At 44.6% G+C, this 27,397-nt stretch overlaps 1 protein-coding gene across 7 annotated transcripts in view; it reads right to left on the bottom strand.

The window, feature by feature from the left end:
• The window catches only part of TPD52 (tumor protein D52), an 80,802-nt gene that overhangs the window by 37,968 nt on the left and 15,437 nt on the right, over nt 1-27,397 (bottom strand). The window contains exon 1 of one of the 7 annotated variants that reach the window (XM_032470060.1): nt 16,591-16,690. The exons of 3 other annotated variants lie outside the window; for them this stretch is intronic. In XM_032470060.1, the coding sequence (XP_032325951.1) occupies nt 16,591-16,675 (85 nt within the window). In that variant the 5' untranslated portion in view covers nt 16,676-16,690. Of the gene's footprint in view, nt 1-1,193; nt 1,502-16,590; nt 16,691-27,397 lie in introns of those variants that run through there. 3 more of the 7 variants (XM_032470057.1, XM_032470059.1, XM_032470061.1) reach the window with 3 other exon arrangements.

The following is a 27,397-nucleotide window of genomic DNA, read 5'->3' as shown; positions in this document are numbered from 1 at the left end:
TTCTTACACGTAGGACCCAGAAATTCAGGTGGATGATGTCATCCTTTTTGGGGCAGGCAGAGCGGAGGAACCACTTTCCTGCAGGGTGCTACGGAGGGCCACAGGGCCAGGGGAAGGACAGCAGAGGACAGGGCTTCCTGGTGACCCCGCCTTCCCCAGCAGATGTCTGGCTGTTGCTTACCAGTCCCCAACTTCTGGCGACCAGCTCTACCCTGTTACTGTGAACATTTTTCCCTTCTTGGAAATCCAAACTACACGCCAAACGTGGCCACAGATTGCAACCAGTGGTTAGAGGAACACTGCTTTAAAATGCTCCCCGAAATACTTATAACTAGGTTCCAGGCTGTAGCCTTTACCGTTTTTTTTCCCCCCTCAATTACCCACTTTTTAAGCTTAAGAAGAGCAAAATATGACCTATTCTTCACTAAGGAAAACGTTAACTTCGAGGAAAATCTGCTTACTCCCCTGGTAAGTCACAGAGTCCGTTTCACCGTCTCCAAGCGTCAGCCGTACAACGAGGGGCTTGGCCTGGACGTGGCTAAGGCCGCTTCCAGCTTCGTGCTGCCTGGGCTGATAAACTGAGCACTTCCCTGGTGGTGGCTCCTGGCCTTCAGAACAGTCTCATACTAGCATGTATGAGGGAATGACTGCGTCCAAAGGTAGAGCAACTTTGAGTTTTTCTCTTAAAAAAAAATCTCTCCCCTAGGTAACCTTTTCAACATGACACTCACAGTATTCCAGAACAAAATCCAGGACCTCCATTAGCAGAAGGTACTTGAATTTAGTCAGTGCTACAGATGCTTAAGCCTTATTTTAGCAAAGACAAAATCCGGGGAGGGGGAGGACCTTCATTAACTACACAGATGACCAGATGCAGAGGCCGTTAGATTCTCCCATTTTGTTATTTATCAGCTCAGTGAACTCAAGGTGATCATAAGACCTCTAACACCCATACAAAAAGTTATCTAAATTTATATACATGTATACATATATTCTAAATATATATATATTCTAAATGTTTAATGAGCCATCTAGCTCTCTGCTTGGAATCCATAACAGCTTTATTAACTAGATGCAAGGCTGCAACACCCTGATATCTTTTTACACTACTAACTTTAAAGCTAGGCAAATCCCAAGTTGTGGCCAAGTTTCATTACAGCAAACTTAACTTTAGAAAGCTAGTAGTTAGTTACCAAATTTCTGAAGAGCAGGTGATCCTGGTGGAGATGCATTTCCACTAGGAGACAGGTAGAGATAGTTTTTGTTCACTCCTGTATTAAAGTCAAACGGGGACTGGTAGTCCTCGTAAAACTCCATCTCTCTACAGGCTATTCCAGACGGATGCAGAACGCATGGTGTTTCTTACAAGTGCCTGATACTCCTCAGTTGCGCGCCGCTCTGCCTGTACTCCCTTGGAGGGCTGCCCCGTGCAACCTCGTGGAAGGAATCAAGCCCAGGGTTCGGAGAGCCTGGCTTCCTGGCCCAGGTGCCGCCGTCACACCCTCCGGACAAGCAAGCTGTTTAATAAATGACTTATCCCCAGCAACCCGAGGAAAGGCTCTGTTCACCACCTGCTGTTCATTCGGGCCAACAACGGACAACCTGGGCAGCGAGCCGCGCTTGCTTCGGTAAACAAAGGCGGGCCCGGTGCCGCAACATCGCCCGGATGTACAAACAGTTCAGGCAAACGCCGAACACTGGCAGATTCATAAGAAACTACAATTTATTAAATTTTTATACCGCTCAGCTGACCACAGCTACACCAGGGCAGACTTAATCTTCTAGGACAAGGAAGGATTACCAGCCAGTAATCTCCCGTAAAGGCCATCTGGGGGATGCTTTTTTCCACCCTGGATTACAATGGTGCCCTGCGAGCCAAGCTTCCCGGGCGAGCTTTCTGCGTGACTTGGTGGAGAAATAAAGCTCTGTTTCCATTATGACTTTATCTAAAGCAGCATCTGGCTTCAGTGTAACAAAAAACGGCAGTCTGATTTTCCTTTCCTTTCCTTCCCCTTCCTGGAAAGAGGGTGTTTCAGCCACATGCACTGAGAAGAGAAGAAACCTCTGCAGGTGAAGCGCCAGGTCCTCCCGCCCCTTCCGTGTTCACTAAAGCAGGTGCAGGTGCGCCCATGCCCGTGTGCAAACACATGGGAAACCCGCTTCCCTTTGTGCAGCCTGCCCTGCGCAGTGACCGCCCTGGTCGGCTGACAAAAGAACTCCTAAGTCACCAGATCCGCTTCCTTGGACCCCAGCCTCTCCGCAGACCCTTTCTGCTCTAACCTTGACCTTTGGGTTAGCTGGCAGCTCCTGAGAGTCAGGAGGCAAAAATAAAGGCAGCCCCTCCCTTAGGTGGGTGATGGTCTGTTTCTACATAACAAGCAAACAAAAAAAAAAAGGCCAAATTCTACCTTTTGAAATATACATGACAAAAAGGGATATCAGTATAGTCTCCTTGGATTAGAAGCAAATATGAAACCTAAAATGTCAAGCATTAAAAAAACAATCTGAGATGAACAACAAGGACCTCCTGTATAGCACAGGGAACTGTATCAATTTCTTGTAATAAGCTATAATGGCAATGAATCTGAAAAGAAAAATACATATGTATGTATATGTATGACTGAATTGCTCTGCTGTACATCAACTACACTTCAATAAAAAAAATCTGTGTCTAGTGTATAAAATATACACGCACCAAGATAGTCTATATTCATCTTATAATTAATCTTTTATTTTTTTATATTAGTGTCATACACTCTATTTTTGGCAAGTCTTTATCCTTAAGTCTTAAGTTTATTTTTAACAACAACAAAAAATCAATCTGTATTTTTCTCCTAAAAGATACCAAAATTTGGACAACTATAAGTGTTATTCATGCTATATCTAGAAATAGGATAAATGGGTTTTTTAATTATTATTTGAAAGAATAAATTTTCTGGTTTCTTGAAATCCATGATATCACTTACGGAGACAGGCATCAAAGCCATGTTCTTGGACTAGAATGTGCTTAATGGGAGTCCCTGGCCCTCACTGATATGCTACATTTGGTCACAAAATCACTAGTAGAAAAAACTTCCTCCTAAAGCCACAAGTATTAGAAAGTGTTATGGGCTGAAGGTCTGTGTCCCTTTAAAATTCACATGTTGACTCCCTCCCCCTCAATGTGGTGGTATTAGGGGGTGATTCGGTTTAGATGAGGGCATGAGGATAAAGCCCACAACGGGATTAGTGCCCTCTTTGTAGGAAGAGGGGGAGAGGGAGCTCGAGCTCTCTCTCCACCACATGGGGACACAAGATGACAGCCATCTGCCGACCAGGAAAAGGGCTCTCGCCAGTATCAAATCAACCAACAACGTTATCTTGAACTTCCCAGCTCCAGAACTGTGAGAAATACATGTCTGCTATTATAAGCCCCTTACTTTATGGTAACTTACTAGAGCAGCCCGAACTAAGGCAAAAGATACTAACATCGACACACGTAACAATGCAAGTCACAACCACCTGCATGCTCCTCAGAGTCCTCAAAATCCCCATGTCCTTGACCTTTGGTGTTGACACCCTCTGCCCGAAATGCCACCTTTTTTCTGCCTGCTAAACTCATTCATCTTTTAAGACTCGGGCCAAAATGCCACCTCTTCTCAGAAGCCCTCCTTCCTCCCAGCTTTCTCTTCAGCATCAGCACAGATATGACATGCCCATCTGCCAGTCCCTCTGTGCCTCTAGGGACTCCCCTCCAGGGCAGGGGCTGCATTCTGTACTGCGGCGCCTACCCTGGGCTTCCGGCTCCAATCCACATGGAATAAAGAAAGCAAGTAATGGCTCATGCAGGTATTATATGCCTTATGTATACACATGAGGATTCAGAATTTCCATGACCTCTGAAATGTCTGCTCTCCCTGCTCAGGTACAATCTTAGGACTGCTATGTAAAATCCATCTCTTTGAACCAGCTGTCATTCTCCAGTCAGACCCAGACAAGACATTCTAGCATGTGAGAAAAGTAAGAACAGAGAACCAGCGGTGGGGAAAGCATGGAATATGTTAATTGAACGGCAAAAAAATTCAGTTGACTGAAGATTCTTATATTAAGTAGAAGGAAGCTGTAAGCTAAACAAAATGGAAATGTAACTCAGCGACAGACCATGAAAGATCCTGAGTGACAAACTTGTATACTTAATACAATGTGCAAAAAAACCCCACAGAAGGTGTTTGAGCCAGGGAGAGACAGGATAAAAAGTTTTAGAAAGATGACTCTGGAAATGGTGTACACGATGCACCTCTTTTAGCCTCTTTTTACCACTGCGGAAGGCCACAAGCACAAGGTCCAAGCACGAGGAATCATTTCCACATATTCCTGCTCCATAAGGAAACACTACCAAGAGCTGTTCATCCAACTTGCACGATATGCCTTTCTCATCCTTTCCCTCTTTTCGTTCATCACTGACCACACCAACTTCGGACCTACCTGAAATGTTCTGGTAGAGAGCAGCCCAACCATAGTGGCAGACATCTCCTGCTTGTCTGTTTAGCACCATCTTTTCCTTAAGGAATCCCACCTCACCTGCTCCATGGGGATCCTGGGGGGAGTCCACCGTATACTTCCTGCCTATGCCCTGGGCACAGGCGTGCACTGGTGCTTATCTGGCCCAGGCAGCCACCACAATCCCTTGTGCAGACGGACTGGTCTAAGGGTAGACATCTGACCCCAAAAGCACCAACTACAGGTCTTCCCTGATGTTTACTCAGTGAGTAATGGGAGAAAGTGACACTTCCTATAACTGCTGGATGTCCATTTGGAGGGGCTTTTTCTTTCCCCAGCCAGCAGGCAGGAGAACCAGTGCGGAAGCCAGGAGGGGACTGAGGCAGAACTGGAGACAGCAGAGGGGTGAAGCAACAGCCTCTGAGCCCCTAGATCCGGCCACCCTGGGGTTCCCACTTATTAAACAAATCAGTTTCTATTCTGCTTCACTTACGGTTGGAGTTGGAGTCTATCATTTCAATAGAAAGAGCCCTACAGTACATATTTCCCAACCACTTCGCACTATTACCCCACCAGGTTTCAGCCAAACTTGATTTTCCTATTTCTTGAATACATCCTAAACTTGGCCAAGGCAATTTTCTCAAATTAGAATCTCTTTGCCCCATATTTTTACCTATCAAATTCCTATCTACTTATCAAGTTCAATTTAATTAGTCACATATGAATGGTATATCTACAAGGAATGTTCATTTTAGTGCTACATGAAATGGAAAAAATCAAATATACAAATGCCTAGCAAAAGTGGATTATTTAAATACTAAATAGAACATTCATGTAACAGAAAATTATGCAAACATTAACGTCATGATGTAGAAGTGTACGTATTTTACAGGGAAAGATATTCTTGATACAGTCAATAAACAAATCAGGTTCCAAAACTGTTTGTACTACACAATCCGTAACTGTGCAATGATTGGAGAGACCAACCCACCAAAAGAGAAAGCCGGCAGGAGAAATTCCAGAAAGGTGCGTATGCACCACAGTGCCAGCAGAGGGCACCCATGGGCAGCTCAAAAGTTAACAGCCAACCAGTAAAGTGCACACTCACAGCAATAGCCCACGGGATGACTCACGTTATTGCAGATGGAAATGGTGTAAGTGCAAATGACTGTAAAGAGTATGAAGTTTCTGCCTGCCTATTGACACAGCGCTCAAATATGCCCGGGTAGGGTCTCCCTAATTTTGAAAGACTTTAAGAGATAATCTAACGTAAAAGCTATTTAACATACACAAAAATTTACTTGTAGAGCCTCCTCAGATTAATTAGGTATTGGAATGGAAAAGTGCAGTCACCACACAGAGGAGAAACTGAACAACACCTTTACTGGATGATCAGCATCGCCATCACCCAGGAGGCTGGCAGACACGAGTCTCTGAATGTGACACCCAGAACACTGCGAGGTATTCAGATGAAGAACGCAGACCCTGAATCATCATACAGAAACATCAGACAGGCCCCCAAATGAGAAACGTTCTTTTTTTTTTTAAGAGGAGAAGGCTGCATTCCTCCAAAATGTCGCTGCCACGAAGGCTGTGAAAAGGATCCCTATTCAAGGAATCTAAAAAGACATGACAACCAGAAGTCATACCTGATCCTAGATCAGGTCCTGAACCAAAGAGAAAAACGAAATTCTGTAAAGGATATGACTGGGTCAGTTCTCAAAAACCAGAATACAATGGCACATTAGATTAAAGTGTTGTATCAATACTGAATTTGGTGAAGTTGAAACCGTATTGGGGTTGTGGACGAGAACAACCCTCTCCTTAGGAGATACGAATGGCAGGATTCGGGGACAAAGGGCTGTGATGCAGGCAGCTTCCCCTCCAGCGGTTCCGAAAATACAACACTACGCGTGTGAGAACAATGAAGAAGAGGGCTACAACATGAGCAGTGGGTGAGTGATCTCGCAGAGTATTCACCTGTTGTTATGCTGTTTATTCTTGAAGTCTTTCTGTCAATTTGGAAAGGTTTTTTTAAAAAACCGAAGGAGAACTCCACTTTTTGGGGTTAAGCAGAAAGATGCAGGGCCTCTCTCACAGCCGTAACAGGCTGAAGTGGCACCAAGGGACTGAGTTCCTGTCACAGATCAGACACACAGGCCCATTCTGGTTCCTGGCCACTTCTGAGACCTGGAAGGACTCTCTGCACCTGCCACTGGAGAAGTAACGAACTGACCCTCCGCAGTAAAAGGAGATTCACCGTCCCACCCTTTACTGCTCACATCCTCCCTGAGGAAGGCCAGGAGGACCCTGTTCCATGGTCAGGCCGAGAGAGCACGGAGGCTGCGGGGTTGCTACCACCACCATCATTTCCCCGCCAGCGCCACAGAAGTACACCTTGACTCAAAAACAAAATAAACAAGTACCATGAACCAAGAACACAATAATGTACTTAGTTTTAAACATGAAATCCCATTAAAAATCACAAAGGTAGAAGTTCCACTATTTACATATCTCAATTAATCTTCAAGTGCTATGATTGTCCCCATTTTTCAGGTGGAAACAAAGTAGAGATGGTGTCTGTAAACCTCCACACCCACATGAAGCCAGCAGGTAAAGGAGCTGGATTTTGAAACTAGGTGCTCCATTGTGGCGTCCATTGTGAAGCAGGAGAAAGCTGGACTGTAGTTAAGAACCAGGTGAGGAGCCCGGATGTCACATGCAAATCACCTGAGGATCTAACCACTTGCAGGGGCTGCATCACCCACAAGACCCAGGTGAGGGGAGGCTGCAGGCGGGGGACCACACGGAGTAACAAAGTGATGGAGGACTTGGAACGGCCAGCTAAGGAGAGTGACCAGGACTTTGACAACAACAAAACAACAGTTACTTGTTAGCATTTATTTCATCCTTAGCTCTAAGCAACATGGGGTTAGCAACATTATCTCCAGCTTCCAGAAGAGCAAATGTAAGGAACTGAGCCCTGAAGGACAGAGCCCAGGAGTCTCACAGCAGGAGTCCTCACATGGCATCTGAGCCAGGGGCGCTGTGTCAAGTAGACTAGAAATGGGCCAGAGAGGGTCAGAGCTGTGCTTTCAAAAGATCGTTCTGAACACGGATTACAGGGGGGAGGGAGGAAATCAGTGAAGCCACCAGCAGCACCCAGGGTGCTGTGCACAGAACTGTGTCCCCCACAAAACTCCCTAATCCCCAGTGGGACTGTATTTTGGATACAGGGCTTTAAGGAGGTAATTCAGGTTAAATAAGGTTGTAGGGCGGGGCCCTAATCCAACAGAAATGGTGTCCTTTTAAGAAAGGACAAGGCACCAGGGAAGCAGGTGCACAGAGGAAAGGCTCTGGGAGGACACAAGGAGGAGGTGGCACGGCAAGCCCAGGGGGGAGTCTTCACCAGAAACCAACCCTGCCCGCACCTTGATCTTGGACTTCCAGCCTCTAGGACTGTGAGAAAATAACCTTTTGTTGCTTCAGCCACCCAGTCTGCAATATTCTGTTATGGCAGCCGGAGCAAACTAACACAGAGGGTGTGTTCCAGGGAACAACAGTGAGAAGAGAAAAGCAAAGACATATTGCCAAATGCCACGGCGGGCCATCCATAGGTTCTGGAGTCCAAGTGGATGACTAGGGTGTAGGGGAAAAAAAGACCAAGTATTAACTGTGATTCCCCAGCAGGAGCTGGGAAAATCCATGATGGCACTCATTAAGATGGAAGGAGGGAGTGGGGAGACTTTAAATGACCAGAGAATGCATTTCACAGGGGCAGGTTTGGTTTATATGCTCAGAAAATTTCTGAATGTAAACAGTTAGCCAGTGGTTAAAAATTAAACTCTGGGGCTTAGAAAAAGGTTAGGGCCAAAGATATCAGTGTGGGAAACCCCAAGACTGTCAAGGGAAAGCCCAAAGAGAAGAGAGGTCCTATGAAAGAAAGAAAGAAAAAAGGCAGTGAACACCTGCAATTAGGAAGCAGGCCAAAGAGCCTGCAAAGGGCAAGAAGTGATGGTGCTGATGGTGCCAGTGATGATGGTGATGGTGATGGTGGTGATGGTGCTGATGGTGCCAGTGATGATGGTGATGGTGCTGATGGTGCCAGTGATGATGGTGATGATGGTGGTGAAGATGGTGATGGTGCCAGTGATGATGGCGATGGTGATGGTGCTGATGGTGCTGATGGTGCTGATGGTGGTGGTGATGGTGCCAGTGATGATGGCGATGGTGATGGTGCTGATGGTGCTGATGGTGCCAGTGATGATGGTGATGATGGTGGTGAAGATGGTGATGGTGCCAGTGATGATGGTGATGGTGGTGATGGTGCTGATGGTGCCAGTGATGATGGTGATGGTGCCAGTGATGATGGTGATGATGGAGGTGAAGATGGTGATGGTGCCAGTGATGATGGTGATGGTGATGGTGGTGATGGTGCTGATGGTGCCAGTGATGATGGTGATGGTGGTGATGATGGTGATGGTGCCAGTGATGATGGTGATGATGGTGGTGAAGATGATGACGATGACGATTCACCCCTAAGGAACCCTTACTATGTGCCAGACATTCTCCTACGCATTTCACACCAACTCTGTGGGGTAGGTTTTTTCACTACCCCTATTTTACAGGTGAGAAAACTGAGGCACCCAGAAGTTAGGTAACTTGCCCCAAACACATAAGCGGTGAAGCTAGGACTCAAACTCAGGTAGTCTGGTTCAAGTGCTCCCAAGAAGCAAAAGCATGGAAGAAAACCTTCAGTGGCCAATATCCCAGGAATAATGGGAGGAGAGAAAGTGGACATGACCAAATGCTACAGAGATTTACAAACAGGCCACTGGACTTGGTGTCCTGGTGATCCTGCAGAGAAATTTCGGTCAGAGCAATGGTGGAAGACCGACAGCGGGAGCAGAGGCCAGTGGAAGGAAGAGAGGCTAGAAGTGAGTGAGCATGAGGTGGGGTGGGCTGGTCTGTATGGGCGTTTGTAGTGTGTGTGATGGATGAGATAAAGGAGGCAGTTCGGGGACCACATCCCTGACTCAGGAGTAGACTTCAATTTCTACACTGAATAATTTTGACTTTCTTTTAAAAATATGTCAGCCTTCAAATTATAAATCTACATTAGGATTTTAGGAAATACTCCCTATGGAATGCCATTACTTTCTCCCTTTATTTTCTACCCCCTACCCAAGGGGAAAAGCCCACGTGGCACTGTGTGATAAGGATGGTAAGGAAAACTACCCTCTTTGGAAACCCCTTCTCCAAAACAAACATGCATAAACTAGGAAACCTACTCAAATTATTCCGACCTAAATGCAAATACTCTTTTAAGTGATAAATGAGTTCCAGCCGGCTTCGTTACTTGACCTGTTGACTTGCAAAGAAATTCTCACTTGGCAGGAGCTCCAAACATTTTGGGTGGAGTGTTTTTCTGCTCTCTCAAAATAACTGAAATTGAGTTCCTGTCCAGTAAACAGGCCAGGGGCCTGTTTTTTCCTCTGAGAAATGTTTTTTGAAATATTAAAGAGCAAGAATGAGAATTAGAATGAGAATGATGCTTCATCCCCTCCCCTCAACCTATCTCCAAATATTTCCTGGTTAAGCCTTGAACTGGGAAAGCCAGAACCTTGTCAAGAAATCTCAAGAATGCCTGAATTCTCTATCCCAGGGAGGGGGAGAGGGCAGGGAATGGATACTAAAACGTGTCAAAAGGTCTATTTCAGTGATGTCATCTCTGTTCCATTTGGGACGTGTTCCTGCCACTCCTGTCCTCAGACCGAAGAGGTTCCACCAGAGCACCAGAAAATAATAGAATAGGTCAGTATTTGCCACGTATCCAGATAATTAACAACAATAAACAAATCTGTCATTTTATGAGTAGAGTTTAAGTTTTATGGTCCCTCCTCACAGAGGCGGGCGGTTTCTATAATTACAGGCTCAGGCTGAGGTTCTCCAACCAGTCCTGCTCCAACTTTAATGTTCACAAACCACCTGGGATCATATAAAACTACAGATTCTGACTTAACAGATCTGGGGTGGGGCCTGGACAAGCCCCAGATGATGCCCGATGCTTGCCTTAGGATGAAGGGTTAAGCAAAGTCGAATACTCGTCATTGTACATGACCTTAGCACCTTCTGAATATCAATTTTGGAAAATAAGAGACAGATTCTGTAGCCAAAGGGTTTTGCTTCTTCGGTGTCTGTTTTTGTCTTCCTGCTATTCCTAGCCATTCACAAAGCAAGTTTAGACGGGAGACAGAACTGGCTGTGTCACGACAGGTGTACACCTGCCCGTCCTTTCCAATGTGATAATCACTTAGAGTCTGGAATTACAATCATATAAACAGAGTCTAGAGCAACTGCTCAGTAATAAGGAAGTGAAACCAGGCCATGCCGTCTACAAGTATTAACAATGTATTAAGGGCACAGTGGTCTCTACGCTGAGGTCACTGGAAGACAGAGAGGTTTCGCCCCAGCTAAATGTTTCCAATTTGCTGACTGAGCTTAAAGAGAGCTCTGCAGGAGGGAAGAAATGCACCTGACTGTCAGAACCCTGAAAGGAATTAACGAACCGAAGGACCAAATTTTAATTTGGAAAATTTTCACAATGCTCACACAGCTATTCTCAGCAACTAGAGGCTCACAGGGAACACTCTTCCTTAAGGGAATGAGTGTAGCTGGAGAACTGTAGGCACTTATGTAAAATTAACATTTGTCCGTGAATTTCAATCATCATTTGTTTAAGCTACTGATCGCTTAAGTTCAAACACATTTTCACAACCCTGCATTTTTACTACCCCCTCCAACCTCTACTGGTTTGGACAACATACTTTACATCTTTTTGTTTGTGTAGCGCTTAACTATTTACTATGGATATAGATGATTTTCTTTTTTATGTCTTTTAACCTTCCTACTAGCTTTGTGCGAGGAGGATTTCCAACCTTCACTGTATATTTGCCTTTACCAATGAGGTTTTCCCTTTTGTAATTTTCATGTTTCTAGTTGTGGCCTTTTCTGCTTAGAGAAATCCCCTTAACATTTCTTGGTGGGGGCTGGGGGAACATAGCTCAGTGGTAGAGCTCGCACTTAGCATGCATGAGGTCCTGGGTTCAATCCCTTGTATTTCCATTAAAAAAAAAAATCTTGTAAAGCTGGTTTGGTGGTGCTGAACTCTTTTATCTTTTGCTTGTCTATAAAGCTTTTGACCTCTCCATCAGAACAGAATGAAAGCCTGGCCATGTAGAGTGTCCCTTTCAACATTTTATACCGTGCCACTCCCTTCTGAATGCTGATTTCAAGGAAGGAGCGAGTGCCTGGAGTCAGGCCAAGCTGGGTATCAGTGATAGCCCCACGGCTCACTGGCTGGCTCCCCTTTGACCAGTTTCTTCACCAGCATGAGCCTCAGTTTTCTCATCTGTAAAACTGGGCTAATATCTACCTACTCCTATAGAGTTGTTGCAAACAGCCTAGAACTAGAGCCCTAACATGCATACTGGGTGCATATGCTAAGCATGTTCCAGGCAACTCTTAGTGGGCTCCTGGATGGCTTCAGGATGGAGGCTGGTCACCAGAAAGACCAAGCCATGATCAGAAGCTTAGAACTTTCAGACCCACCCTCAATACCTCAGGGAGGGGAGAGGGACTGAAGACTAAATTAATATTCACTAATATTTACTCATGCCTACATGATGGAGGCACCATCCATAAACTAAAGCGTTCAGGAGGCTTCCAGGTTAGTGAGCGCACTGAGGTGCTGGGAGGGTGGTATTTCCAGAGGAAGCATGGAAACTCCACTGCTCCTTCCTCATACCTTGTCCCACATCCTTCTTCATCTGCCTGTTCATCTCTATCCTTTATTATATCCTTTACAAGAAACCAGTAAATGTATGCATGTGTTTCCCTAAGTTCTGTGAGCCATTCTAGCAAATTACGGAACTTGAGAAGGGGGTTGTGGGAACCCCCAATTTACAGCTGACTGGTCAGAAGTACAGAAAGCCTGAATTGCGATTGGCAACTTAAGTAGCAGGTGGGGGAGAGTCTCATGGCACTGAGCCTTTAACCTGTGGGTGGATAAAGGTTTCGTAGCAAGAGTCGATGGGCCAATGCTAAACAGTGCATTTCCTCCAACTCCAACTCAACAGTGTTGGGATTTGGCCACATTCAGTCTTCCTTGGGATTCGGTACCCTGCAGGGACCCCTATAAGAAGACTTAACTCTTAAAGACACGGTGCTCAGTGGCCACTCACAGCCATCCATCTCCTTACAGCTGCTCTATGTAGTGATCATCTACACCAAATGGCATAAGACACGTTGGCTCATTTTCCCAGCCAAAAGCCAACACGTTTTCCCTCAGTGAACTACCCTATCCTAGTCTTCTCACCCTACCTGTCCCTAGGGAGAACTCTTCGCGCAGCTCAGAGGGAGAGGAAGCCTGAATAGAACGATTGTTTCCTTGACTGACTTGAGAACCTCTAACGCCTAAGGCACTGACTTTATTTTTTAATGTATTTTTATTGAAGCATAGCCAGTATACAATGTTGTGTCAGTTTCTGGTGTGCAGCACAATGCTGCAAGGTATTGACTCTTCAACATTGCTGTTTACATCAGAAACACAGACACACACAACTGACAGTTAAAACTGAATTTTCAGAAAGTAATGCTCACCATTACAACGTGCAAGGCATTTTAGTATAATTCTGTTCTCCTGCTTAAAACAAAACAAAGCAAAACAAAACACCAGCCAGTCAGAATGCACACCCAGTAACGGGTTCCAACACGCAGTGTAAAAAGTGCACCCTAAGACGTACTCCTAACACTCAGCAACTCCTCCTGAAATCCTCCTAGTTAGAGACAAAGTGAAAAAGGAAGAACCGAAAATAATACATTTCCCTCAGCCCCAATCACGTGTGGTCTTAGTTTTACTTCCCCACGGTCATAAACGACACATTAATGCCTAGGCTTCTCTCTAATCAAGGACAACCCCAAGGTAGCTTCTATTCAAATGCAGCTAATTACCAGGCCCTAAAATTCTTCTTCCAGTCATACCACTGGAAAATCCACACACAGCCCTCGCTAAAATCCCCGTATCACTCTTACCAAGTCTGGCTCAAAGGCAAATTTTCAATCGTGTCAAGTTTTTTAAAAGTAGGAAGGCAGCAAAATAAAACATCAGCAAAAAATGGAACATGCTAGGATAGAGGACAGTGAAACACGTTTCTGTACTTCCACGAAATGGACCACCAGTTGGAGTTAAAAAGAGTAAAATCAATCCACAGAGACAGAAAGTAGATTAGTGGTTGCCCGGGGGTGGGAATGCGGAGTGACTGCAAATAGGCACTGGGCTGATGGAAACGTTCTAAAACTGGGTTGTGGTGAGAGCTGCACGACTCTAAGTTTACTAAAAGTCACTGAACTGTACACTTAAAACTAATAACTTTTAAGGTAAACTATAGTAATTATTTACTGCAAATTATACCTCAATAATGCTGTTTAAAAAAATCCATCTGTGTTAGACAAGGGAAAACATCCAAGAAAATCCATATTGGTTAAATTAATCATTGCAGCAACATGGATGGACCTGGATCGTCATTCTAAGTGAAGTAAGTCAGAAAAGGAAAGAAAAATACCATACGATATCACTCATCTGTGGAATCGGGAAAAAAAAAACTACATATGAATTTATTTACGAAACAGAAACAGACTCACAGACATAGAACAAACTTATGATTACCAGGAGGGAAAGGGGGTGGGAAGGGATAAACTGGGAGTTCTGGATTTGCAGATACTAACTACTATATATAAAACATATAAACAGCAAGTTAATACTGTATAGCACAGGGAACTATATTCAGTATCTTACAGTAACCTATAATGAAAAATATGAAAATGAATACATGTATGTATATGACTGAAACATTATGCTGTACACCAGAAAGCGACACAACATTGTAAACTGACTATACATCAATAAAAAAAAGAATGCAAAAAATAGAAAGAAAAAAAGAAAAATATGAAAAGGAATATATGTATGCATATGTATGACTGAAACATGATGCTGTATACCAGAAATTTACACAACATTGTAAACTGACTATACTTCAATAAAAAAAAAAATCAAAGTGTAGAGTAATGTGCATGACGTGTTCCCATTTGGATTTTTTTAATGGTTATACACATTACCTGCATGGAAATTTCCGGAAGGGCATACAAAGAGTGTGGTCAAGACAGCTGTCTCTGGGAAATGGGTTGAGGATGACAGCATTTGATTTTAACTGCATATCCCTTTGTACTGTTTGAAATCTTTCACCTTGAGCATGTATCATTTTTCGTAAGTATGAAAATGAGTTGGTTAGAAGCCTCAGAAGCAGGACTCCCCAGTAGTCCCGGGTGAATATGGTCCTGGTTACTGCTGTCCTCTGAGGGACAGGCTAGTTTGGCCCTTCAGAATTAAGTATTTCTCAGTAGAAGACTATGTTAAACAGGTGACTGTCTTTGACAATAAGATACCAACAGTGATAAAATCTTGTCTGAATCCTTACTGCATAAAACCCAACAGGAAGAGACTCTGAATGCCCTTTGAAGAGGAAAATGTGGTTTCATAAGATTTAGTAGTCAGTTTCTGCAGGTGCAGCTTTTACAGGTGCTGGAGCAAAACTCAGAGTGGTTTATGCTTTGCAATCACCAATCTGAAAAGGCACTGGATATGTTCTGTGTGAGTACAGGACCCTACGCATCTAGGGAATTGAAAATACACTCCTCGTGAAGATTTATCAGAATAAGAAGAATACACAAATGAAAAAACTATAAATGAACCCCAAAAGGCCACCAAACACCACAGTCCCAGAGCTCATTAGCAGATCTTGGCAGCTGCCCAGATCTAGGCCTGGGTTCTGCCTTCCGGCCTCACCTAATTTCTTGCCTGTTCAACTGGCAACTCAAGGACACTCTGAAAATTAAGAACTTGTGGCTCACCGCATCCCCCCTCCCCAGCTTCCCCAAATCCGGCCTCTTCTGGCCGTCAGCCCACTCTGTCATTACATGGCTTCCTGATTTAGAAGGCCAATGTAACCAGAATCTGGACCATAAAATACTAGCACCCCAGACTTTCAAACATGAGACTCATGTCTAACCTACAGCCAAGATCACCTGCAGCCCCTCCCACCCAGATCCTCACCCGCTTGTGGTACCTCTTCTTTCTCCCATGCCACCCTGACAAAGGTCCACCATCACTGCCATCTGTTGCCACAGGACCCCCTCCCTACAAAGCCTGCCTCTGCACCTGCACCAGCCCCTCCCCGGGAGACAGGGGACCTGTTATAGGGGCAGGAGCCCATCCTGTCCTGATACCGCCCCCTGGAGTTTTACTCCCGCCACTGCAGCCCCTACTTCCACACTCAACCATCCGTGCAACGTGGATGATCTCAAATACCGTGAGTCACCTGTATGCACTGAACAGCTACTATGTCCAAGACACCGGGGAGGAAGGGCAATGATGGGATTTGGGGAGCTAACACTTAGGACAGTGTTTTGTTTTGCTTTGCTTTTAATAGCAGTTTATTGAGACATAATTCACAAACCACAAAATCCACCCTTTAGAAAGGGTACAATTCAGTAGTTTTTAGTAGGCACAGAATTGTGAAACTATCGCCAGGATCTAATTTTAGAACATTTCACCTCCCCAGAAGGAAACCCTGTACCCATTTGGATCTAGGATAGTGCTTTTATGAAAAAAAACTTTTTCTCAGAGTTTCAGACTTGCAAACTTTAGAACATTTAAAATTATAAAGCACTCATGTTATCCAAAAACTGTACAGTATGTGATCGAGATTAATACGGTTAATAATCACCCAGTGTTGGGCATATGTAACTTAAAGGGTGGAGGTAAAATTTTCCTTTGGGGGAAAAATTCAGTACAACTATTAAAATAACAGCAGTTTGTGTTTGGATAGTGCCTCATGGCTTACAAATACACAGCTTTTTTCTATCCTCCCCAGCATCTGGATGGGTATAGAGGGCGTGTACAAGTGAAGTTCAGGGGTGTACACCTGCCCCACACAGTCACCCAGGCGGGTCCCCAGCCCAGCTCTTCTGACTCAGTCTTTTTCCTGGACTGACCCTCTATCCCTGTTCCTCCAGGGAGCAGTGCACCGCCAGCGCAGTGAGAAGCCCCTGCGTGACCGTTAAGCAACTCCAATTTCATATCTGCCTGGAAAAGAAGAAAAGAAACCTATTCATACTCTGGACACAACAAAACTGCCTTTGTTTTATGCCGAGGCCCCGGAGATGGTGTCAGCACTGGTCCAGCTGTGGTCCACAGACGGCCGATGCAAAGGCTTTTCTTTGTCTGGCGTCAGGAACGTGAACCCTCTCCAAAGCTCCGCATCCCAGGTTGTCCTGCGGTCACCCCAACAGCAGCAGGGGAGCCTGACTGACAAGGAGAAGGACCTGGGCCTTGCCCAAACTGGCTGGGAAGACAGGCGAGAGTCAGACACATTTAATTAAAATGCGATATAAATTCTAATTACTTAAACGTCTAATTGTCTCCAGAATCACATCATTTCTTACTCACCAAGTGCTTAATATAACCTGAACCACTGGGAACACCCGGCTCCACCTGGTTAACTGGAGAAAACAGCTCATTTTTTCCAGGAACTGTTAACTCATTTTTCAGGAACAGAGTAGTATTTAGTGGGTTTGCTCATTAGTCACTAAGCCTTAAGTAGCCTGAAAGAGATTAACGAATCTCTGAGAAGTAATCCATTGTAAGTAACAATGGCTGGGGCTTCAGAAAACACCCACAGTGCAGGACACCTAACACCGCCACACACTTGGATACACACCACACACACACACAATTCCACACTTACTCTGTGGCTTGGCTACAAACGGTAACAGATTCTACACACTACCACATAAATAAGATGGTTAGAGTCACCACACTCTAGGAAATCAGACACTTTTACCATCCTCTGTTCCTGCACCACTCAAAAAACCGAAAAAAAGCTGGTGGGGTCAACCCTACCATACCAACTGGTGAGGCCACCTCAACTTCTACCTTCAAATCCAGTATTCATAACAAATTCTGTCATCCTGGCAGGAAGAATAAGCCAAGAAAGACACTGTCAAGGACAACACGTTTGTGTGTGTAGAGGAAGGCCCACAGCAGTCCACAGCGCTACACAGTGTGGATGAGCCACACCACCCCACTGTGAACAACACCTGGACCATTTCCTTCAGACACGAACCCCACCTCTATACCTACAAATGTGACTTAGCTCCGCAGCTGGTGGTAACCTCTGAACTCCCATATTTGTCATCTGTACCTTTGTATGCATAGTGCTTTCCACCTGGGGTCATAGTTATGTATAAAATGAAATTCCCCAACTAGACTAAGCTGTTTGAAGGTTAGCTCCACATCCCACTCCTACCCATCTGAACTCACACATCATCAGCTTCACCTCCCAGACACCTCTCTCTGTTCCCAGAGGCTCTGCATTTTCTCAACACACACTACTTCCCAGGCCATCTCTAGGGGAATCACAGGATGGTTCCCAAGATGGCGGCCAGCGATGGGTGGTAGCCACACCTTGAGTCGTCCCCTCCCACATGGTACCAGGGACGGTCTGCCTGAACTATAGAACACAGCTCCTGGGTTCTCTCTGGGATCATTTGCTCTGAGGGAACCCATGTCCCTGGCAGCCTGTGAGGCCCATGGAGTGAGGACACCTCCTGCCAAAGACGACCCAAGTCAAGCTTCAGAACGGCTAAAGCCCCAGCCAACAATTTTACTGCAACATCGTGGGAAGCCATGAGCCAGAACCACGTAGCTAGCCAGTCTCAGATTCCTGGCCTGCAGAAACTGTGAGAGAGAACGAATGTTCGGGATTTTTTTTAAGCTGCTAAATTTTGGGGTAATATGTTAGGGAGCAATAAATACTAAGGCAATCTCCATGTCGTCTTTATGGGAATGCTCTTCCTGAGGCCCCAACGATCAAAATTTCCAAAGAGGAGATCCAGTGAATGTGGCTTAGCTCTTATGAAAACGCTCTGGACTCTCCCCTCACCAGAATCACTTACTCCTTCCTCTCAATTCAAATTGCGCAGGTCACTCTTTAACACTGAGGCTATCCCGTCCTGTGCTGCAACGAAGGCTCACAGGTCTACATCCCACAAGCTCTCTGTGGCACAGATCGGGTCTCCATCATTTCACGGAGATCAGTTTGGCCTCATCAAATCAGGGATTCTCACCCATCCCATGCCTGTGTACAGAAAACATGAGGAAGTAATTCTACTGGACTTTAGTCAGGGTTGGGCTGGTCCCCAGTGATAAAGACTTGATTATCCCCAGAGAAGCCTGGTCTGGTCAGGGACCACAATTTGAAAATGGGGAGTGTCAGAGAGAGGGAAAAAAACACAATCAGATTGGGCCTGGGCAGAAGTCAACCTTCCCTTCCCTTCCCTATCCCTATGCTTTCCCTGGCAACCCCATCAAAAAGGAATGAGGAAGGAGGAATCACTGATAGAAACATGGTGTCTGCACACTCACAATGCAGGGAAGTGATGGAGAGCAGGCTGTTTAGGAGTCAGCAGAACAACACCCTCCAAGTCAGCTGTGTCAGCTTCCAGCAGCTGGTGGTCACCGTCACACAGTGTGACCTTGGGCATCAGACTGATCGGGGTTTGCACCTTGATCCCACATTTAGGGACCATAAGACCTAGGGAAAAAGCATCCAATTCTTGGACTTTCAGATCTCCTGCCTGTAAATTACTACAGATTACTCAGGCAGCTGTCGACAAGACTAAATGAGCTCAATCTACAAGTCGATGTGCAACACCCAGAAGAGGGGTGGTCCCCTCACCCACTCCCCTTCCCCTCACTGAAGCCAGCCTCCAGGGAAGCTGAACCCCAGATGGGAGGGTCTAAGCCCTAACATGAGGACCCCAAGTCAAGTCATCTCTGCTTGCCTTTGATGCTAGAATCCCAAAAGAGGCTCTCAGGCTGGGGAGACAACCCCCAAATTCACATGTATACTTACATACAGCCCCAATTTAGCATCTGGCTCCTTTTGAACATATATTTTCTCTTTGACTAGAACTCACTAAAACTTAGCAAAAGGGCACCTGTAAGCATAGTCTAGGCTAGCTACATGCAGCATCATACCATAAAACTTATTGGACCTAATTCATACGCTAGCATACCTCACCCGACTTACCTGCCTTAGGTGCCAGAGCCACGGATTCATTTCGTGTGTGTGTGTGTGTGTGTGTGTGTGTGTGTGTGTGTGTGTTAAGCTTCATAGTTAGCACAACGTCCACCACTTTAAAAGCAACCAATTGATACATCAACCAAAATTATCATTTCTAGAACTTACAGGTATCACATAACCCTACTCTGGGGACTAAGAAACTATAAACATTAAAAAAACTCCTAAGGACTGGATAGTTCAATTTTCAACATAAAGCACATTTGTTAAGTGTTTATTAGGATTCTAGTACATCCCACTGTATTAGGCACCAAAGCAGACAAAAAGGAGCAAAACGCTTTTCAAAAACATGTTATTTGTAGCAAAATAAACAAACAAATAAATAAAGTATGAAAAGCAAAAAAAAAAACCCATGTTATTTGTGCTCTCATAACATTTATGAAATATAAAGATTAAATTTTTAAACAATCTCAAAAGTTCATTTGTGGGTTAATCTGTAAGGTGAAATCCATGTAAAAGATTGCAAAATTTAAATTACATGTGACACATTTTGTAATTAGCTTTTAAAAAAAAATTCAAGATGTTGTCGAAACCAAACCAGGGCCATCAAGCTTTGTCAAATGAAAGCAGCCCCTGTCAGGCAAACGTATATTGTAGTATTTTGATCTTTTACCTACTATGAAGAATCTCATGATAATATTACAATTAGTCAGTAAATTACATCTTAATTTTACCAACATACAAAACAAGGATTTTGCAACAGGAAGCCAATTCAGACTGAAATAACACAGTACTTAAAAGAATACGGAACAGTTTAAAACGGTAGACATACTACAATACGGGAAACCATAAAGAAACTGATCAATACTCTTCACAACCAACAGGGCTCTTCAAGCTGAGGTTAAATGACCTTGAGCTCCCGCCCTCTCTTCCTGAAGGGCCTGAGTGTCTTGTCGCACAGCTGAGACCAGCACCCACCTCTCCATGGCAACTGCAGCAAGCCCTTCCGGGCTAGAAAGGGTATCAGATGCCTCCCTCATGTGAAATATTGATTAGGTTGTTCACGGGATGCACACCCGACTCGGAGCCCACCACTCTTCCTTCAAAGACATCCTTTCTACACAATATTGTAAATCAACTACACTTCAATTTGAAAAAATAAAAATAAAGCACACCCTTCCTAACAGATTCACTGGAATAAAACAGAAAGAAAGTGTCCACAACTGGTTCCCTGGGACAGGCAGGTGTTGGAAAGTCCCTTTTACATGGAATTTGTGTCTATTTCTTTACATGGCATCCGGTGCCCATTCTCACCAAACCTAGTGGTTTTCAGATTTTTTTAGGTCATCTCAATTCCCTCAAGCACCTCATCCAATAAGTTGTAGCAGAAAAAACAATTTTTAATAAAGCACTGTATCTACTTTAAATCTAATAACCCCTTAGGTCTTGGTTGTTTGGAAAGAATTAGCATTGTAATGAGTTACTCTGTGGGTTATTTTTTAATCTGTTTCCACCCCCAGGAGGTTGACAATGCACAGCTGTCACAGGCTCAGCCGAAGGACTCCCGGAGGAGGCTGCCCTTCATCTGGGAAGTCCTCATGTTAAAACCAGCACACATTTTATCACTCATTAAAGTATGTTCACATACCAAAGCAAAAGTGCAAAAGTAGGTAACAGAGATGCAGGTTTCCTGAATGATAGAAAGGCCTGCCTTTGCTTTAAGAGCAGATTCTCCCAAGAAGTTCAGAAACACAATGGTGATCTTGTTTCAGCCCAGCTTGGGGCCAGAAGTAAGATATGAGTAAAGATTTTGCTGGCAAGTGATCTCCGAGCAGGCGTGGCAGCTGTCTCCATAAAAATCTGCACACATTTTCAAGGGAAAGCAGAAGAAGCTGGACCATCAGGGAGCTGCTGAGATGCAAGAACTCCTTCTTGGCTTCTTTTCATCTGGGACCTCGCTCAGAGTGCCTGGCATGTGGCAGGTGCTCAAAGAGGGGAATGAGTGACTCTAAGAGTCTCGAGAATTCTTCTCCATCAGGAGAGCGACACATTCCAGGACCACCCCGACCACAGCAGGCAGGTTAGATGGCAGCACCACGGAGGGTCTGACACACTAGGAAAGACTAATACAGACACCGAATCTTTCGTTCAAGAAACTGACCAGTTCCTCCACTTCCTACAACCCCAGACGAAATCAACATTTTCACTTGTCTGAAGCAAAGGAGAAAACAGACACGATTTTCTTGAGGCTGAACTTAAAAGTCACAACCTTTATTCTGGGTATTCTTCCTGATTTTGGAGGGGCTGGAGGGGTGATGGAAAATATATTTAATTTTAGAAACGGCAGCTTTTTGTTGGTTGCTTTCAATGACTTGGCAAAATAAGGCTCTGACAACCCAGCAGGAGCTCCCTGTCCCCAGATCTAATTCTACCATCTGTGAAAGCCGAAGCAGTAGGAACAGTAGTGCTAGGGTGTAACACCCACTTACCACCATAACTCACCTGTGAGTGCAGCCCCACTGATACCTGCTGACTCACCGAACACACATCACTGCCCAGGACAGAACAGAAAAAGGGGAATAACTGGTTTAGAAGGCGGAGGGCACGAGGAACGCCGTTTGGCTATAAATAGAGAGTCTGATGCGGGCAAAGAACATCCGACTGGAGAAGTCCACCAATGACTTCACTTGAGAAGTCCACCAATGACTTCACTTTAAAGACACATGTGGACCTAAACCCTCTAGAAACGATATGAGCCATTGTTACTGAGGGCAATTCTCATCCATCAAGCGTATTGAGGGGGGAAAAAAACAGTTGAATATCACTATTTTAGGAAGTCCACAAAAAATGAAAAAACAGCCAGCAGCCCGAAGCTCATTTCAGGTTGAATCTGAAAAGAGCCCAGTCTGCACATTTTTATAATTTTCCTAGCAACTCTGGCTTTAGAACCCGATTAGGGGGAGAATGAAACAAGTTACCCAGGGTTGGGCATTAATGTGGCGAACATCACAGAGAGTCAGGGTGACATCATCTATTAGAACAAACATGAACTTAAAAATACACACATGCAGCAATTTCCCTTCTCCATATTACCCTAGACAAACCCACGTGCATAAAGCAGGAATAAAAAAAGATGCTCCAGTGCAATATTTGTTTATAACAGTTTTTAAAAATATTATAATAAACCAAAACGTCCACTAAAGGAGGTCAAACTAAGGCCTATTTATACCCTGGAACACTATGCAGCAGTTAAGAAGGATGAAACAATCGACCCGCACCAGCACCGAAAGCTCTCCACGACACAGAGCTGGTGACAAATACAGAAGCATTTGTTTTATTTTTTTAAATCTGTTCTGTTTGTTTGGTGGGGAGGTAATTACACTTATTTATTTATTATTTTTTTATGGAAGTACTGGGGATTGAACCCAGGACCTCGTGCATGCTAAGCAGGCACTCTACCATTGAGCTATACCCTCCCCACTGACAGCATTTATTTTAAAAGGCGCATACACACAAATCAATTCCATGAGTGTTCCCAAAGTGTGGTCCCTGGACTAGAAACATCAGCATCACCTGGGAACTTGCCCAAAATGCAAATTCTCAGGCCTTCCCCCTAAATGACTGAATCAGCGATCTGGGTCTGGCAGTGTGTGTTTGTGCAAGCCCTCGATGCAAGGAAAAGCTTGAGGGCTGCTGGTCTACAAGGGTCTGTCTACACGTCCCCAAGAAAGGGTCTGACAGGACTCACCAGCTGAGGTCTCTGCGCAGCCATCTCTATTCACATCCTTCCCCCACCCCTTTTTTAAACAAGGAGATTGTATTCATACATGGCTCCATGAGTTAAAAGTAACTTTTTGCCGCAGGTGGAGACAGGGGAATGGTTAACCGTGCAGCTGTGGAGGAGGAAAAGCTGATGGGATGGGAGAACGGAGGTTCCCTAAGAGCTGCTGAAATGTTGGAGGTCACAAACATCATGGAAAACAAGCCCAGAAGGAATTTTACTACAGAACCCTCAACAGAGTTCAGCTGGTCTTCCTGGTATCTCTCGCGGAGAGAGTACAGGACAGAGTCAACTCTGGTAGGAAGGACAGCCAGCTACCAAAGGATAAAAAAGAAAGAACAATGCAGACGTTGTTTGGGAAAAGCCAAACTTTATTATCAAGTCTTCTGTTGTTCTGTTTTGTTGATTCTTTAGCACTGTGCACTGCACCTGCCAATGCCCCTCATAGCCCCCACTGTCATCCTTACATCTGCTGGGACTGTTCTGCAGGTGACAAGAAAGGGAGCTTTGAAACCTAAGTGCACACTCTACACTGGAATTTGACACAACATTGTAAAATGACTATAACTCAATAAAAAAAGTTTTAAAAAATAAATTTAAAAAATTAAAAAAAAAAGAAATCTAAGTGTACACATCTAGCCACCATCACTCTAAGCCTTGATCATCCCCCTTCAAGGTAGTGGGGCCTGGAAACACACACACACACACGTTCTTTATTTCTTAACTTGATAGTCAGAAGTAAAATGAACTATTATTGCCAATATTTATAAACACACAAGTGCAGTCAGGAATCCTCTTTCAAATAAGGCTTACAGAAATCTACATATCTAAAACTAGGATTAACTAGGCTTAATTTTCAGTGAAGAGATGACACTAAGATGGAACCCATTCATCTCCATGCTGTTGCTACAAGCCATGCTGTAACCCAGGGATAAAGATAAGTGGTATTTTATAAAGACTTATGAATTTCCGACTTTTAAATGTTTTTAAAAGTGAGAGCTTAGCTGATCCGCTATCAAAAGTGCATGGTGTCAACCCAACATCTAAAATAGGCTAGATTTTCTTACCTTAACTTTGCCACAAAAGATCAAGTTAACTGATTCGCTCTCTGTAACAAGTACACTTCAAATTTCGCTGAAGGGGAAAAGCTGAATAAAAGTACACTCTCACTCTGGGCTTTTAGGAACGTCAGCTACTCCAGTTTCAAGCTTTATTCTCTTGGATATCGCGAGGTCATCACAACCCACTTGTTCTTTGATACAAGCAAAGCCCCATGCTCAAAGTGACTGCCGAACTACAAAGAAACAGCTGTATGCCATGCAATTTTCTGGGCCATGTTCCTCCATGGTATAGAGAAAAATAATTTCTTTTTTTAGCCTAATAGCAAGCACACAGTTCTCCTCCTCATCTCCCACCATTTGGCCAATCGTTTTTTCTTTTTTTTAACAAGGCCAAATGTTTAGCTTAGACCCACGTAGGAAGTGTGGGTTCTTTACCCAGAGAAGATGAAGCAAAAAGTGTCCTGAGAGCCTTGTATAATAGAAACAGCCAATTGAAAGGAAAAAAAGAGATTTGCCATTAGATCAACAGCACTGAAAAAGAGAAAACACTTTACCTCTAAAGAGAACAGACTTAAAACTTGAGAAAACTTGAGAAAAAGCCTAACTGTGAGGAAGATATATTACAAGGGCATGTTGCCATCTGTCTAGTGTATCTATCCCTACATGAGTTAGGGAGCAATTTAAGGTAAAAGCAAGACACAGGCTATAATTGCCTTTAGGTCAATATTTGTCAGAGACGGCCTCAGCAGTCACTGATAAGCAGCTTTCAGTATAAACAAGAGCCTGGCACCTTTCTGCTACTTCAACCAGAGTCCTGCAACTCGGGGAAGCTGTACCTTCTGGGGTGCGGGATGGAGGGGGGGGCGCGTACTCCAAAGGCACCACATTTCCTCCCAGCCGGGGGAGGAAGAAAGCAAGCCCCGCCTCCACCTCCCCGCCCCCGCCCCCCACCTCGGGAGCAGATCAATTCCAAACATCTTTTTCCTCCCCCACCAACATCCCCACCCAGAGGTAGAGAGCTGATCCTGAGAGGAGGGGCCGGCCACACCCCCAAGGGAAGGCTGGAGGAGCCAGGCCAGCCCGCCACAGTCACCGACAGAACCACGTGGACACACCCACCGACACCTGGGCTGGGGACGGGGGACCCAAGACAGCTCCCAGATGAGGTACGAAATGCTGCCGTGAAAACACCCATACTCCACCAAAATGCCCACTGCATTTAACATCCGAAACTATGACTTGCAAATCCAGCTTTCAAGCGAATCTCTTGAGTGAAAAGAAGTCAGGGACAAGCAGGCCTTGGGCTCTCTTTGAACAGAGGAAACCTGAGCTCCTGCAGGCCTGCCAAAGCTGCCGGCGTTTCAGGGAAACACTTGTGAGTAAGAACCTGAATCCCCACTTGACAGGGTGTGTGCAGGGTAGAGGGAGGAGGGCGGGTGGAAAACATCAGTGAGTAAAGAGCATAAGGCCTGCACCTAGGTTGGTACTTTAGTTACAATGTGGTTATGTTTCCACTAGGATATCTGTCCCTTAATGAACATGTACATTCAAAGACAGAATGATGCTTACACACTAACAAATCAACGTGGGAGAAGAGTGCTTGCTAAGGTTACAGAAGGTCACCAGGTTTTTTTTTAGGAAATGTTTTATTACAGTCTATAATCATGTAATATCTTTGACAAAAAGAAACGTTTTATTGCTTTGCTTTTCTACATGTTTCTCCACTAAGGATATGTTTAACTTATGCAAAAAAAAAAAAGGATAAAGAATTACTGCAAAGCATAGAAAAATACTATATACATTAAGTTGGGGCAGGGGAGGATACAGCTAAAGTGGTAGAGCACATGCTTAGCATGCACAAAGGTCCTGGGGTCAATCCCCAGTACCTCCTCTAAATAAATAAGTAAACCCTCTCCCCCAAAAAACTTTTTTTAAATAATAAAATAAATTCATTAAATCCAGCTGCTTTAACAACACAATGCCCAGTAACTGAAGGAAGTTAACCATAGTTGCTTCCAAAAAGAGAAAAAAGAAAAGTATGGGGCTGCACAGGGGACTGCCCACAGGCTTCCACTGGGATAAGCAGAGGGGTGCTGTCTTAGTAGGAAAAACGAATTCCTAAAAGGGACCTAAAGCTCTCCCAAGCAACTGGGCTCGGCGGAAAGGAGACCACTTCCTTTCCAGCTCTCCCACCTCCCACCATTGCCTTCTCCCCAGAACAGCCATCTCAATTAAGACTGGATTTGCAAACCCAAGGATCCTGCCATCAAAACATTTCACTCATCTGTGGTTCACGCAACGATTCACAGGCAAAATTCCACTTGAGACTCGGTAACATTAAATAAATCAGCTCCATTTAGACAAATTTATGTCTGTAAAAAATTCATTTAAAATAAGATCCCTCTACCTGATTGAGAGGAGGTAAAATATTGCAGATTAACTACAAGATCCTGGGGAGCTCTTTAAGGCCCCTACCCATCACACTCCCTCATCAGTAAGTGGGAAAGAAAGAGTCCAACTGCACGGAGCTCTTGCGAGAATCAAATAAGGTATTCGCTGCCCATGGCTGCTTGGCTGAAGCCAGGACCAAAGATGCACCCAATAAATGTTTTAGCATCATCACCAAATAAAATTTCTTTCTTTCTTTTTTGCCCACAGTACTGGTTGAAAAGAACTAAGAATTCCAAATTCTTCCAAAGCTGAAAGCCCCAAACCATACTCATCTTGCCCTCGGCAGTCTTCCACCCACTGTTTCCAAACTCTAACAGAAAAGACGTGCAGTCAGCCACGTTCTCTGCGGCACGGCAGGACGCACTGTGAGGACACAGTAACAGTTCTCTTTTGTTCGGTGCAGAAGCCATGGATGTGGGGTACCT

The sequence above is a fragment of the Camelus ferus genome, chromosome 29 (genome assembly GCF_009834535.1).
Source record: "Camelus ferus isolate YT-003-E chromosome 29, BCGSAC_Cfer_1.0, whole genome shotgun sequence".
NCBI lineage: Eukaryota > Metazoa > Chordata > Mammalia > Artiodactyla > Camelidae > Camelus > Camelus ferus.
The sequence above is the reverse complement of the archived record's forward strand: the minus strand, read 5'-3'. Positions and strand labels throughout refer to the sequence as shown.